Source organism: Crinia signifera, chromosome 3, assembly GCF_055691185.1.
Source record: "Crinia signifera chromosome 3, ASM5569118v1, whole genome shotgun sequence".
Classification (NCBI taxonomy): Eukaryota; Metazoa; Chordata; class Amphibia; order Anura; family Myobatrachidae; genus Crinia; species Crinia signifera.
The window spans coordinates 332,710,094-332,723,556 of record NC_139219.1 but is presented as its reverse complement, the minus strand read 5'-3'; the positions used below and the strand labels follow the sequence as shown (position 1 = coordinate 332,723,556).

At 51.2% G+C, this 13,463-nt stretch overlaps 1 protein-coding gene across 3 annotated transcripts in view; it reads right to left on the bottom strand.

Moving 5' to 3' along the window:
* The window catches only part of KIF3C (kinesin family member 3C), a 61,840-nt gene that overhangs the window by 12,205 nt on the left and 36,172 nt on the right, over window positions 1-13,463 (bottom strand). For all 3 annotated transcript variants that reach the window (XM_083178906.1, XM_083178905.1, XM_083178904.1), the window contains one exon: window positions 704-805. In XM_083178906.1, coding sequence (XP_083035032.1) covers window positions 704-805 — 102 coding nt within the window. The remainder of the gene's footprint in view (window positions 1-703; window positions 806-13,463) is intronic.

Genomic DNA, 13,463 nt, shown 5'->3' with positions numbered 1-13,463 from the left:
TTGGAATACAGGATGGGAAATGACGCGTTTCACATTTATACTAGGAAGACTTAAAACCTTGGTCTTGAAATACAGAATAGGAATTGACGTGTTTCACATTTATACACGGAAGACCTGAAACCTTGGGGTTGGAATATAGGATATATTGACGCGTTTCACATTTTGTAAATAATGGGATAATACCAGTAATAGAAGTCTGTGGTTGTATACAGCTTTCTTGGATGAGAATGGTGAGAAATAGCCTAAAGTTTTTTTCCATTTATGCATAGTATGAGCACAGTGTTGCTATATATAGTTATGTGACCATGCATTGTCTGCAGCTGAGACAGGAAATGACATGCTAATTAGTGCCATTAGCCATTAGCACAGAGAGATGTCAGTCTGTGATACGAATGTATACCACAGACAGTACGCTGATAGCGCACAGCTAGGAAGCCCTTGTGGACTCAGTATTATAATAGACTACCTGATGCTATACCCTGTCTCACCTGCTCTGTAATCTCCTGTCTCACCTGCTCTGCGATCTCCTATCTCACCTGCTCTGCGTTCGCCTGTTCACCTGCTCTGCGATCTCCTGTCTCACCTGCTCTACGATCTCCTGTCTCACCTGCTCTGTGATCTCTTGTCTCACCTGCTATGCGATCTCCTATCTCACCTGCTCTGCGATCTCCTGTCTCACCTGCTCTACGATCTCCTGTCTCACCTGCTCTGCGATCTCCTGTCTCTTTATCTCCAACATCTTCTGCTGCTCATTCGTGTGGTCCATGATGTTCTTTCCTCCAATCAGAAGCTTGCTCTCCATCGCCTGTGTCTCAACGAGAAGAGAAGAATAGTCAATCGGGGGACACGCCCTCTGACAGCTCCCAGATAAGTATTGTACAGGGCAAGGAACCTCCTGTGACGTACACAGTCATTATTCAAACCCAGCCTGTAATGTGGCAGTTAGGAGCTGATTTCCCTATGTAACAGCCCTGAGTAGGACACAGCCATCTATAAAATAACAATAAAACGTAACTGCCATTTGTGTGACTATTTTATACGCAAATCCCCATTTACCAACGTGATTGCAATGATGAAGGAGAAAGAGTAAATGCCGGTGCCCGTTCCAGTGCTGGGCACACACTGGCCGATTTGCGGCACAGCCGATATTGTTAACTAATACTATTAAGATTATTAGCACTTTCAGCGTGCACTCTTTTTCTGAGTGGCACTACAAGTCCCAGTATGGTAGTGCCTAGGTTTACAATTAGGGTTTACAGTCACACCCGCATCCCAAAAATGTGAGGAATAAGTAACGGGAGATACATACGTCACCCGCCACTGTGGACACATTGGGGCCTGATTCAGACCTGCAGCAGGGAATTCGGCCCTTCTGTCGACGCTGGGGATCTGCACGTGTGCCGACCCCCGCTACGCGCGCCTTCGCCAATATTTTCAATTACTGGGGTGCTCGCATAGTGATTGGCAGCCAGGAGGCAATCTGGGGTGGACACCCGGTGCTTCATGGGCGTGCCCACAAAAACGGTGGGCGTGCCCCTAGACATGCAGGGCGGGCCCCAGGCTACGCGGGTGTTCCCTTCCTGCTCGGGCGGACGGCTGACAACAGCACCCGCCCCCAATTCTCAGGAGACTGTGCAGCTGAATAGTAAGTCCTGGGCTTCCTTTCGGCTGCGCGCAGAGGAAAAATCCTTCGCTGGGGCGCAACCACCAAAAGAGTTTTCATCTGTGCAGTGGCGGCGGTCAACGGCGGGGGGTGCCTTCGGCGAGCAGGTCTGAATTACCCCCGGGGTTTATTGCTGCACGTTTCTATTCTCCTCTATGATGTGCCAGTCAGCATGAGTTACCGCTATGGAAGACGTGCAGGAAGCACCTGGTCAATAATCCTCAGTACCATGCGATGGACCACGGAGCCCCCAGACCACTTACTACTATAAAACATTCTACTGAACAGAAGCTCACACCCAACTAGCGCGCTCCACACCCTACAGCTGATGGGGCTCATTCACACCGCACCATGGTCACGCAGCAGGCAGCTCATCGTGCCCTGGACTATTATATATTATTCTCAGCATGGCTAATACAATTCCATGTACAATGCTGCCTGCAGCTGCTGCGTCTCTCATGGCTCCAGCAGCGTCGGCCCTTCAGAGACAGCCCCGAGGCCAGGTCCAGATAAACAAAGTCTGCGTGACGGAGAGCGCTGCAGCTGGCACGGGAGCTCCTTCACGCTCCAATCAGCAGGCCCATAAAATAACCATCCACATGCTGTGAGCTGCATGGCGGGGGGATAATGGGGACCAGGGGTTCGTGTGATTTCTCACTGCAGGATAATGAGCCCACAATGGCTGCCAGAGCGACAGGGTCAGGGAGATGATCTGCAGATTATTAGCACAGGGCTCTGAGTGCGACAGGGTCAGGGAGATGTTCTGCTGATTATTAGCACAGGGCTCTGAGTGCGACAGGGTCAGGGAGATGATCTGCAGATTATTAGCACAGGCGTCTGAGTGCGACAGGGTCAGGGAGATGTTCTGCAGATTATTAGCACAGGGTTCTGAATGCGACAGGGTCAGGGAGATGTTCTGCAGATTATTAGCACAGGGCTCTGAGTGCGACAGGGTCAGGGAGATGTTCTGCAGATTATTAGCACAGGGCTCTGAGTGCGACAGCGTCAGGGAGATGTTCTGCAGATTATTAGCACAGGGCTCTGAGTGCGACAGGGTAAGGGAGATGTTCTGCAGATTATTAGCACAGGGCTCTGAATGTGACAGGGTCACCGCTCAGCTACACATTCCATGTTTGCGGATGTATAATACCTACACCTTCATTACTGCCTTCCTGCAGCTAGCAGGGTATCAGAGACTCAGTGTCACAGAACCCCCACTTACAGGCAGCCTGTTTCTGCTTTGTGAGGTTTCATCAGCTTGCGAGCAGGGCCCTCCTACCTCTGACTGTCTGTAAATACCCTGCTTGTTGTATCGCTGTCTCCTTTTGTAAAGCGCAACGGAATATGCTGCGCTATATTTATTGATTTATTAACAGTTTCTTATATAGCGCACACATATACCGCAGCACTGTACAGAGAATATTAGAACATTCACAGCAGTCCCTGCCCCAGTGGAGCTTACAATCTATATTCCCTACCACATGTACACGCACACAGACATTCTAGGGTTAATTTTGTTGGGAGCCAATTAACCTACCAGTATATTTTTGGATTGTGGGAGGAAACCGGAGTACATGGAGGAAACCCACGCAAGCACGGGGAGAACATACAAACTGGTAATAAATACAATCAGTGCAGGATAGTCTGAATCCATACAGGATGTTACCTACTAGCTGCAGAGTATATAGAGACAGAGGGGCCGATTCAGAATCGCTCGTATTACCGAGTACGGCAGCGCAGAAGGCCGCGTTTCAGGGCTAGTTCTCTCCTTAGCGAGCCTTGCCGAATCAGGCCCAAAGTGTATTTATTACATACTATACCTATTGTGTGGCAGAGAGAACTGTGTGGGTGATGTATCAAAGCCAGGAGAGAGATAATGTACCAACCAACCAACTCCTAACTGCCATGTTACATCCTGTGATTGAAAAATGACAGTTGGGAGCTGATTGTACAGACCTTTGTCTCTCAATGATAAACCTCCCCCCCACACACACACTTAAACAGAAACGTGCATAGTGAGAATTGTAAAAAACGCTATCATCCCCTGGACTGGACTATGAGATACGTATAGAATCTACAGCATGGGTCTTCAACCTGTGGCCCTCCAGATGTTGTGAAACTACATGTTCCATCATGCATTGCCACATTTTTTCCTATAAGGTCAAATCAGTCAGGGCATTCTGGGACATGTAGTTCCACAACATCTGGAGGGCCACAGGTTGAACACCTGTGATCTACAGTATTGCAGAATTTCTATCTAAAGGTAAAAGAGTCCTTACATGTACAGTATATACTGAAAAGTAACAACAGAGACAGATATAACAGGATACTACGCAAACAGAAATACGCTGCATCAGAGTCCCCAGCAATGATCTCCCTCATTGCATTCATTACACTAACGCGTTTCACCTCTGACTTCATCAGATCGCTTTCTCTTGTATGGTATGAATGCTTTAGCAGAATATACCTATTATATAAAACAGAGGGTGACAGAAGACATTGCCCATCACATCTACCGAGAAGACCATCAGGGGCTCAGTGTAATGGGCTATATACACACTAGTTAAATGCCCATCAAAATGGCCGGTTTCTGAAATGTACTTTCACTTTACGCTGTGACAGTTTTTATTTTCACTTCAAGCTGTGACAGTGTTTAGCCCAAACTCTCCACCCCACCCCCAGTCCCTATCTGCTGCTACCTCCAGTCCCTGTCTTCACAGCTCCCTCTCCATATCCAGCAAGTTTGAAACAGATCAGTGTCCCTGCAAAAATTGCTTTCACATCTTTTAGCACATATAGGAGTGGCCTCTAGAGGTCAGTGGCGGTACTTCACCTCATAGTGGTAAGGCGTAATTTTATATATCGAGGTAGGCAACTGGGGCTCTCAGCCAATCAGCGGCCGTCCAGTCATTTGAATCAGATTTTTTTCTATTCTCCCGCCACTCGCCGCTCCCCCGGACTCTGCTCTGCGGTCCCTGCTACCTGCCCCCGCCACGGACCCTGCCGCTACCTCTCCTGCCGCTACCCCCCCACCCCCCTGCAGCTCCCCCGGGTTTACATGTGATAAATCGCATCCGATTTATCACATGTAAAAAATGTCAGATCAAGTGCCAAATGTTATCAAGCTCTCCCGGGGAGCTGCCGGCGGGGATTCAGTATTGAATCCCGGCAGTCGGGATCCCGGCGTTCAGAATCCCGACGCCGGAATCCCGACAGCCGAAATGCCGACAAGGGGGGGACGTGGATCGCCCCCCCTTGCGGGCTCGCTGCGCTCGCCACGCAGCGGGCCCGGTGCCTCGCTACGCTCGGCACACTAATTTATTTTCCCTCGGCGGTCGGGATTCCGGCGTCGGGATTCTGAACGCCGGGATCCCGACCGCCGGGATTTTAACTGCATCCCGCCGGCGGAGCTCGGGGGAAGTCGGGGCCTAATGTATGGGGGCCCTAACACTTGTCTCTGCTGCCTTACTGGCTCCTATCGGGCATCCGCGCGCGCCATGTCAGTGGCAAACGCAGGATTTTCAGAAGGGGGTTTCCAGAGGGGCGGAGCAAAGCACGGAGATGGACACTTAGGTGACCCAGTATATGCCGGGTCAGTTAAAGTATTATAGATAGACCAAATGTATATAAATAATAATAATAATAAAATATATATATATATATATGTAGCAAGAATCCGGCACTCATAGGTAAATGGAAAATGATACAGCTTACTGTTAGCTGGGGTTGGGCTGCGGTGCCCTCCAATTGAAGTCCACAAGGGGCAGCAAATATAGAGGCAGGAAGAAGGCGGCACTCATCATGTTCGTAGAAAAAGGACCTTTTTCTACAAGCCTGACGAGTGCCGCCTTCTTCCTGCCTCTATATATATATATATATATATATATACATATACATACATATATATATATATACATACAGGGGCATCAACAGCAGTGTAGGCCCCTGGGAATAGCAATGTATTGGGGCCCCTACCGATCCTCCAGTGGTAGGGGCGGGGGAAGCTTTGATGTCCCACGGGTGGTAGGGGGTATTATATCAGCCGCTCAGCATGTAGGGCCTGGATCAGTAATTTCCACTAATTTCCCCTTTACTGCACATATGGTGGGAGATGGGGTGGGAGAAGGGGGCATTGGGCTGAATAAAGGGGCCCTGATACATAACTTCCAGGGTGGTAGAGGATGTTTAATATACAGAGGAGGGGTGTATAGCATACCTCCCAACTTGTGTCCGGATGAAATAGGGACACTCGCCCGAAAAGGGGGCGGGGCGTATGCAAATGAGGGCGCGGCTTATGCTAATTAGCCGCGACCTCATTTTCATACGAGAATAGACGCTGTGCGCATGCGCACAGCGTCTATTCTACTAGATTGGGGGGTCTCCCAACTGCCACCCCCCGCAGCGGGACAATGCCTGCCGCGGGTGGGACGTCGGGACAGGACCCGAAAATCGGGACTGTCCCGACGGAATCGTGACAGTTGGGAGGTATGTGTATAGTGGAGTGGGCTTATTATTCATAATTTTCTGGTGGGAGGACAGCTTGCTTGACTGCAGATATCTCCAGTTCCCGGAAATAGATTTCTAAGATTTTAATGGAATTAAAAACTAGAGAATTCCACCTACCAAATAGTATTGGGGACTAGGTGATCAGAGTTCAGGAGGCAGAGCAATCTGCAAACGAGTATATAAAACTACATACCAGGTGTGTGGAGCTGGAGCAGTAACCATCTGCTAGAAGGCTGATATCTATGGTTCTGGGAAGAGTAGAGACAAGCTACTAGTGTCCTTCAAATGGGGAGAGTCCCAGCTTTTGGAGTATACCCTCAGAAAAACGCTAAGTCAGACAGAACCTGAAATATCTGACTGGGAAGAGCAATTAACAGGCTTGGATGGGGACCACTGCTTTGAAGTCAGATATCTCCGGTTCCCAAGGGTCGATTTTTAAAATTCTTGTACCCATGGAAAGAGGGGACCCTCAGCTTTCAGCCTAGGGCCCTTAGACTCCTGGGGGGGTTTCTGGGTACCCAGAAACCCCCCCTGCGTGCGCTACTGCATGTGCACCACACAGAACAAGGTATAAATCCCTTTCCCTTCTCCTGCAATCAGCCCAGTTCCCACCTGCGGCTGTGCAGGTCAGAAAACCTGGACTGGAGCCGAATGTTTGGGAGCCCACCTATCTCTCCCCCAGACACACCTCAGAGGCCCATTCCTGGCTTGGCACACAGGTTCTGGGCCCCATTTACCATTGATCACATTTACAATGCGATCTGGGCGGAATATTACTGCCCAGGATCGCATTGTAAAACGCGATCATATCACCTGAATGTATCACCTGCCAGGGCACAGGGACAGGGCTCCGAAAAGAGCCTGTCCCTGCGATTCCCGGAGCCAGAAGTCGGGGGGTTTCAGCATGCCCCCGCCCGCGACCACGCTGACCGCACTGCCGCCATAGGCTACAATGGGCTATCGCCATATCAGAATGGCGATAGTCCACGGGTGCGAAGCCGGGCTGCCCGATGTATCATCGGGCAGCTTAGCATCCGCCATAGAAACCTATGGGGGATGCGGCCGGCGGCGCTGCAGGGGGGATCGCAGCAGGGATCGGAGATTCCTGCTGCGGTCACCTGTGATACATTAGGGTGATACTTAATATTTGCGGCTAACCCCCGGGTGTTTTCAGGGATTTAGCCGCAAATATTATTTGATAAATGCGGCCCCCTGTTACCTGACTGCAGCACTCTCTCTGATGCTGGACGGATCCTTAACCCGTTACAGGGCAGCTGTGACCAGAAAATCTACCAGTCTCTGGTGAAATTAACCCTGTTTCCCCACTCTATATCCCGGCTACGTATATGGCCTCACTGTACACACCGCCATCTTGTGCCTGCATGAGGGCAGTGAGTCAGAGAGTCAATGATTGGCCGGGAGACATGGCCCGCCAGTGCCGCTCGCTCGGGTATCTAATAGGAGGAGAGGAGGGTACGGTGCAGTGCGTATGATGCTGGGGAGGCCTGGAATGCTGCCAGTTACTAATGCACGAGTCAGTGACAATGACGGAGGTCATAGGTCTCACAGTGACTGTATCACGGCATTGTCACCAAGCAGCTCAGTACCGTCACTGACCCTGTGCTGCTACAGCTGCTTTAATCCTCTGTGCTGCTACTGCTGCTGTAATCCTTGGTGCTGCTACTGCAGCATGTAATATTCAGCGGTGAGCGCTGCTGTAATCCTCTGTGATGCTGCAGTCACACCACCGAGCGGACATGGGCCACACCACCGAGCGGACATGGGCCACACCACCGAGCGGACATGGGCCACACCACCGAGCGGACATGGGCCGCACCACCGAGCGGACATGGGCCGCACCACCGAGCGGACATGGGCCGCACCACCGGGAGAACATGAGCCACACCACCGAGCAGACATGGGCCACACCACCGAGCGGACATGGGCCACACCACCGAGCGGACATGGGCCCCACCACCGAGCGGACATGGGCCCCACCACCGAGCGGACATGGGCCCCACCACCGAGCAGACATGGGCCGCACCACCGAGCAGACATGGGCAGGGTGTCGGGGAGTAAGGATCGCACCGTGCTGATGGGAGAAGCGTTCGCACGGAAGGTTTAGGAGCAGAGGAGAAAGTGTGGGAACTGCAAGGCGCCGGAACATTCCAGATTGTATCTGCTCAGTGTCTCGGCGGGATCCAGCGGTCGCACGGTGTGTGATACTGTGCCAGGAGGAGAACCGCAGGATGACTTATCTCACATCGCAGGACGCACGGGAAATTCTCTCATGATGAGAGGCTAATGCAGAGCTCAGGGAAATGAGCGTGATAAGACGCACTGGGACTCAGCCAGTCATACGGGGGAGGGGGGTTATACAGACACAGGACCTCATACACAGCTCCATTACATCCAGCATGCATAGCGGGAGAGGTGGTACTGTGCACAGGCAGAGAATGGCCAGCACGCATAGCGGGAGAGGTGGTACTGTGCACAGGCAGAGAATGGCCAGCACGCATAGCGGGAGAGGTGGTACTGTGCACAGGCAGAGAATGTCCGGTATACATAGCGGGAGAGGTGGTACTGTGCACAGGCAGAGAATGTCCGGTATACATAGCGGGAGAGGTGGTACTGTGCACAGACAGAGAATGTCCGGTATAGATAGCAGGAGAGGTGGTACTGTGCACAGGCAGAGAATGGCCAGCACGCATAGCAGGAGAAGTGGTACTGTGCACAGGCAGAGAATGTAGGTATACATAGCGGCAGAGGGGTTACTGTGCACAGGCAGAGAATGTCCAGTATACATAGCTGGAGAAGTGGTACTGTGCACAGGCAGAGAATGTCCGGTATACATAGCGGGAGAGGTGGTACTGTGCACAGGCAGAGAATGTCCGGTATACATAGTGGGAGAGGTGGTACTGTGCACAGGCAGAGAATGTAGGTATACATAGCGGGAGAGGTGGTACTGTGCACAGGCAGAGAATGGCCAATATACATAGCGGGAGAAGTGGTACTGTGCACAGGCAGAGAATGTCCGGTATACATAGCGGGAGAGGTGGTACTGTGCACAGGCAGAGAATGTCCGGTATACATAGCGGGAGAGGTGGTACTGTGCACAGGCAGAGAATGTCCGGTATACATAGCGGGAGAGGTGGTACTGTGCACAGGCAGAGAATGCCCGGTATACATAGCAGGAGAGGTGGTACTGTGCACAGGCAGAGAATGTCCAGCACGCATAGCGGGAGAAGTGGTACTGTGCACAGGCAGAGAATGTCCGGTATACATAGCGGGAGAGGTGGTACTGTGCACAGACAGAGAATGTAGGTATACATAGCGGGAGAGGTGGTACTGTGCACAGGCAGAGAATGTCCGGTATACATAGCAGGAGAGGTGGTACTGTGCACAGGCAGAGAATGTCCAGCACGCATAGCGGGAGAAGTGGTACTGTGCACAGGCAGAGAATGTCCGGTATACATAGCGGGAGAAGTGGTACTGTGCACAGGCAGAGAATGTCCGGTATACATAGCGGGAGAGGTGGTACTGTGCACAGGCAGAGAATGTCCGGTATACATAGCGGGAGAAGTGGTACTGTGCACAGGCAGAGAATGTCCGGTATACATAGCGGGAGAGGTGGTACTGTGCACAGGCAGAGAATGTCCGGTATACATAGCGGGAGAGGTGGTACTGTGCACAGGCAGAGAATGTCCTGTATACATAGCGGGAGAGGTGGTACTGTGCACAGGCAGAGAATGTCCGGTATACATAGCGGGAGAAGTGGTACTGTGCACAGGCAGAGAATGTCCGGTATACATAGCGTGAGAGGTGGTACTGTGCACAGGCAGAGAATGTCCGGTATACATAGCGGGAGAGGTGGTACTGTGCACAGGCAGAGAATGTCCGGTATACATAGCGGGAGAGGTGGTACTGTGCACAGGCAGAGAATGTCCGGTATACATAGCGGGAGAAGTGGTACTGTGCACAGGCAGAGAATGTAGGTATACATAGCGGGAGAAGTGGTACTGTGCACAGGCAGAAAATGGCCAATATACATAGCGGGAGAAGTGGTACTGTGCACAGGCAGAGAATGTCCGGTATACATAGCGGGAGAGGTGGTACTGTGCACAGGCAGAGAATGTCCGGTATACATAGCGGGAGAAGTGGTACTGTGCACAGGCAGAGAATGTAGGTATACATAGCGGGAGAAGTGGTACTGTGCACAGGCAGAGAATGGCCAATATACATAGCGGGAGAGGTGGTACTGTGCACAGGCAGAGAATGTCCGGTATACATAGCGGGAGAGGTGGTACTGTGCACAGGCAGAGAATGTCCGGTATACATAGCGGGAGAAGTGGTACTGTGCACAGGCAGAGAATGTCCGGTATACATAGCGGGAGAGGTGGTACTGTGCAGACAGAGAATGTCCGGTATACAAAGCGGGAGAAGTGGTACTGTGCACAGGCAGAGAATGTCCGGTATACATAGCGGGAGAAGTGGTACTGTGCACAGGCAGAGAATGTCCGGTATACATAGCGGGAGAAGTGGTACTGTGCACAGGCATATAATGGCCAATATATATAGCGGGAGAGGTGGTACTGTGCACAGGCAGAGAATGTAGGTATACATAGCGGGAGAGGTGGTACTGTGCACAGGCAGAGAATGTCCGGTATACATAGCGGGAGAAGTGGTACTGTGCACAGGCAGAGAATGTCCGGTATACATAGCAGGAGAGGTGGTACTGTGCACAGACAGAGAATGTCCGGTATACATAGCAGGAGAAGTGGTACTGTGCACAGGCAGAGAATGTAGGTATACATAGCAGGAGAGGTGGTACTGTGCACAGGCAGAGAATGTAGGTATACATAGCGGGAGAAGTGGTACTGTGCACAGGCAGAGAATGTCCGGTATACATAGCGGGAGAGGTGGTACTGTGCACAGGCAGAGAATGTAGGTATACATAGCGGGAGAGGTGGTACTGTGCATAGACAGAGAATGTCCGGTATACATAGCGGGAGAGGTGGTACTGTGCACAGGCAGAGAATGTCCGGAATACATAGCGGGAGAGGTGGTACTGTGCACAGACAGAGAATGTCCGGTATACATAGCGGGAGAGGTGGTACTGTGCACAGGCAGAGAATGTCCGGTATACATAGCGGGAAAGGTGGTACTGTGCACAGACAGAGAATGTCCGGTATACATAGCGGGAGAAGTGGTACTGTGCACAGGCAGAGAATGTCCGGTATACATAGCGGGAGAAGTGGTACTGTGCACAGGCAGAGAATGGCCAATATACATAGCGGGAGAAGTGGTACTGTGCACAGGCAGAGAATGTAGGTATACATAGCGGGAGAGGTGGTACTGTGCACAGACAGAGAATGTCCGGTATACATAGCGGGAGAGGTGGTACTGTGCACAGGCAGAGAATGGCCAATATACATAGCGAGAGGTGGTACTGTGCACAGGCAGAGAATGGCCAATATACATAGCGGGAGGTGGTACTGTGCACAGGCAGAGAATGTCCGGTATACATAGCGGGAGAGGTGGTACTGTGCACAGACAGAGAATGTCCGGTATACATAGCGGGAGAGGTGGTACTGTGCACAGACAGAGAATGTCAGGTATACATAGCGGGAGAGGTGGTACTGTGCACAGGCAGAGAATGTCCGGTATACATAGCGGTAGAAGTGGTACTGTGCACAGGCAGAGAATGTCCGGTATACATAGCGGGAGAAGTGGTACTGTGCACAGGCAGAGAATGTAGGTATACATAGCAGGAGAAGTGGTACTGTGCACAGGCAGAGAATGTCCGGTATACATAGCGGGAGAAGTGGTACTGTGCACAGACAGAGAATGTCCGGTATACATAGCGGGAGAAGTGGTACTGTGCACAGGCAGAGAATGGCCAGCACGCATAGCAGGAGAAGTGGTACTGTGCAGACAGAGAATGTCCGGTATACATAGCGGGAGAAGTGGTACTGTGCACAGGCCGAGAATGTCCGGTATACATAGGAGGAGAAGTGGTACTGTGCACAGGCAGAGAATGTCCGGTATACATAGCGGGAGAGGGGTTACTGTGCACAGGCAGAGAATGTCCAGTATACATAGCAGGAGAAGTGGTACTGTGCACAGGCCGAGAATGTCCGGTATACATAGCGGGAGAGGTGGTACTGTGCACAGGCAGAGAATGTCCGGTATACATAGCGGGAGAAGTGGTACTGTGCACAGACAGAGAATGGCCAAAATACATAGCGGGAGAAGTGGTACTGTGCACAGACAGAGAATGTCCGGTATACATAGCGGGATAAGTGGTACTGTGCACAGACAGAGAATGTCCGGTATACATAGCAGGAGAGGTGGTACTGTGCACAGGCAGAGAATGGCCAGCACTTATAGCAGGAGAAGTGGTACTGTGCACAGGCAGAGAATGTCCGGTATACATAGCGGGAGAAGTGTTACTGTGCACAGGCAGAGAATGTAGGTATACATAGCGGGAGAAGTGGTACTGTGCACAGGCAGAGAATGGCCAATATACATAGCGGGAGAGGTGGTACTGTGCACAGGCAGAGAATGTCCGTATACATAGCGGGAGAAGTGTTACTGTGCACAGGCAGAGAATGTAGGTATACATAGCGGGAGAGGTGGTACTGTGCACAGACAGAGAATGTAGGTATACATAGCAGGAGAAGTGGTACTGTGCACAGGCAGAGAATGTCCGGAATATATAGCGGGAGAAGTGGAACTGTGCACAGACAGAGAATGTCCTGTATACATAGCAGAAGTGGTACTGTGCACAGGCAGAGAATGTCCGGAATATATAGCGGGAGAAGTGGTACTGTGCACAGACAGAGAATGTCCTGTATATATAGCAGGAGAAGTGGTACTGTGCAAAGACAGAGAATGTCCAGTATACATAGCAGGAGAGGTGGTACTGTGCAAAGGCAGAGAATGGCCAGTATACATAGCAGGATAAGTGGTACTGTGCAGACAGAGAATGTCCAGTATACATAGCAGGATAAGTGGTACTGTGCAGACAGAGAATGTCCAGTATACATACAGTAGCAGGAGAAGTGGTATAGTGTACATACAGAGAATGTCCTGTATACATAGCAGGAGAAGTGGTACTGTGCACAGACAGAGAATGTCCAGTATACATAGCAGGAGAGGTGGTACTGTGCACAGGCAGAGAATGTCCAGTATACATAGCAGGATAAGTGGTACTGGGCAGACAGAGAATGTCCAGTATACATAGCAGGAGAAGTGGTACTGTGCAGACAGAGAATGTCCGGTATACATAGCA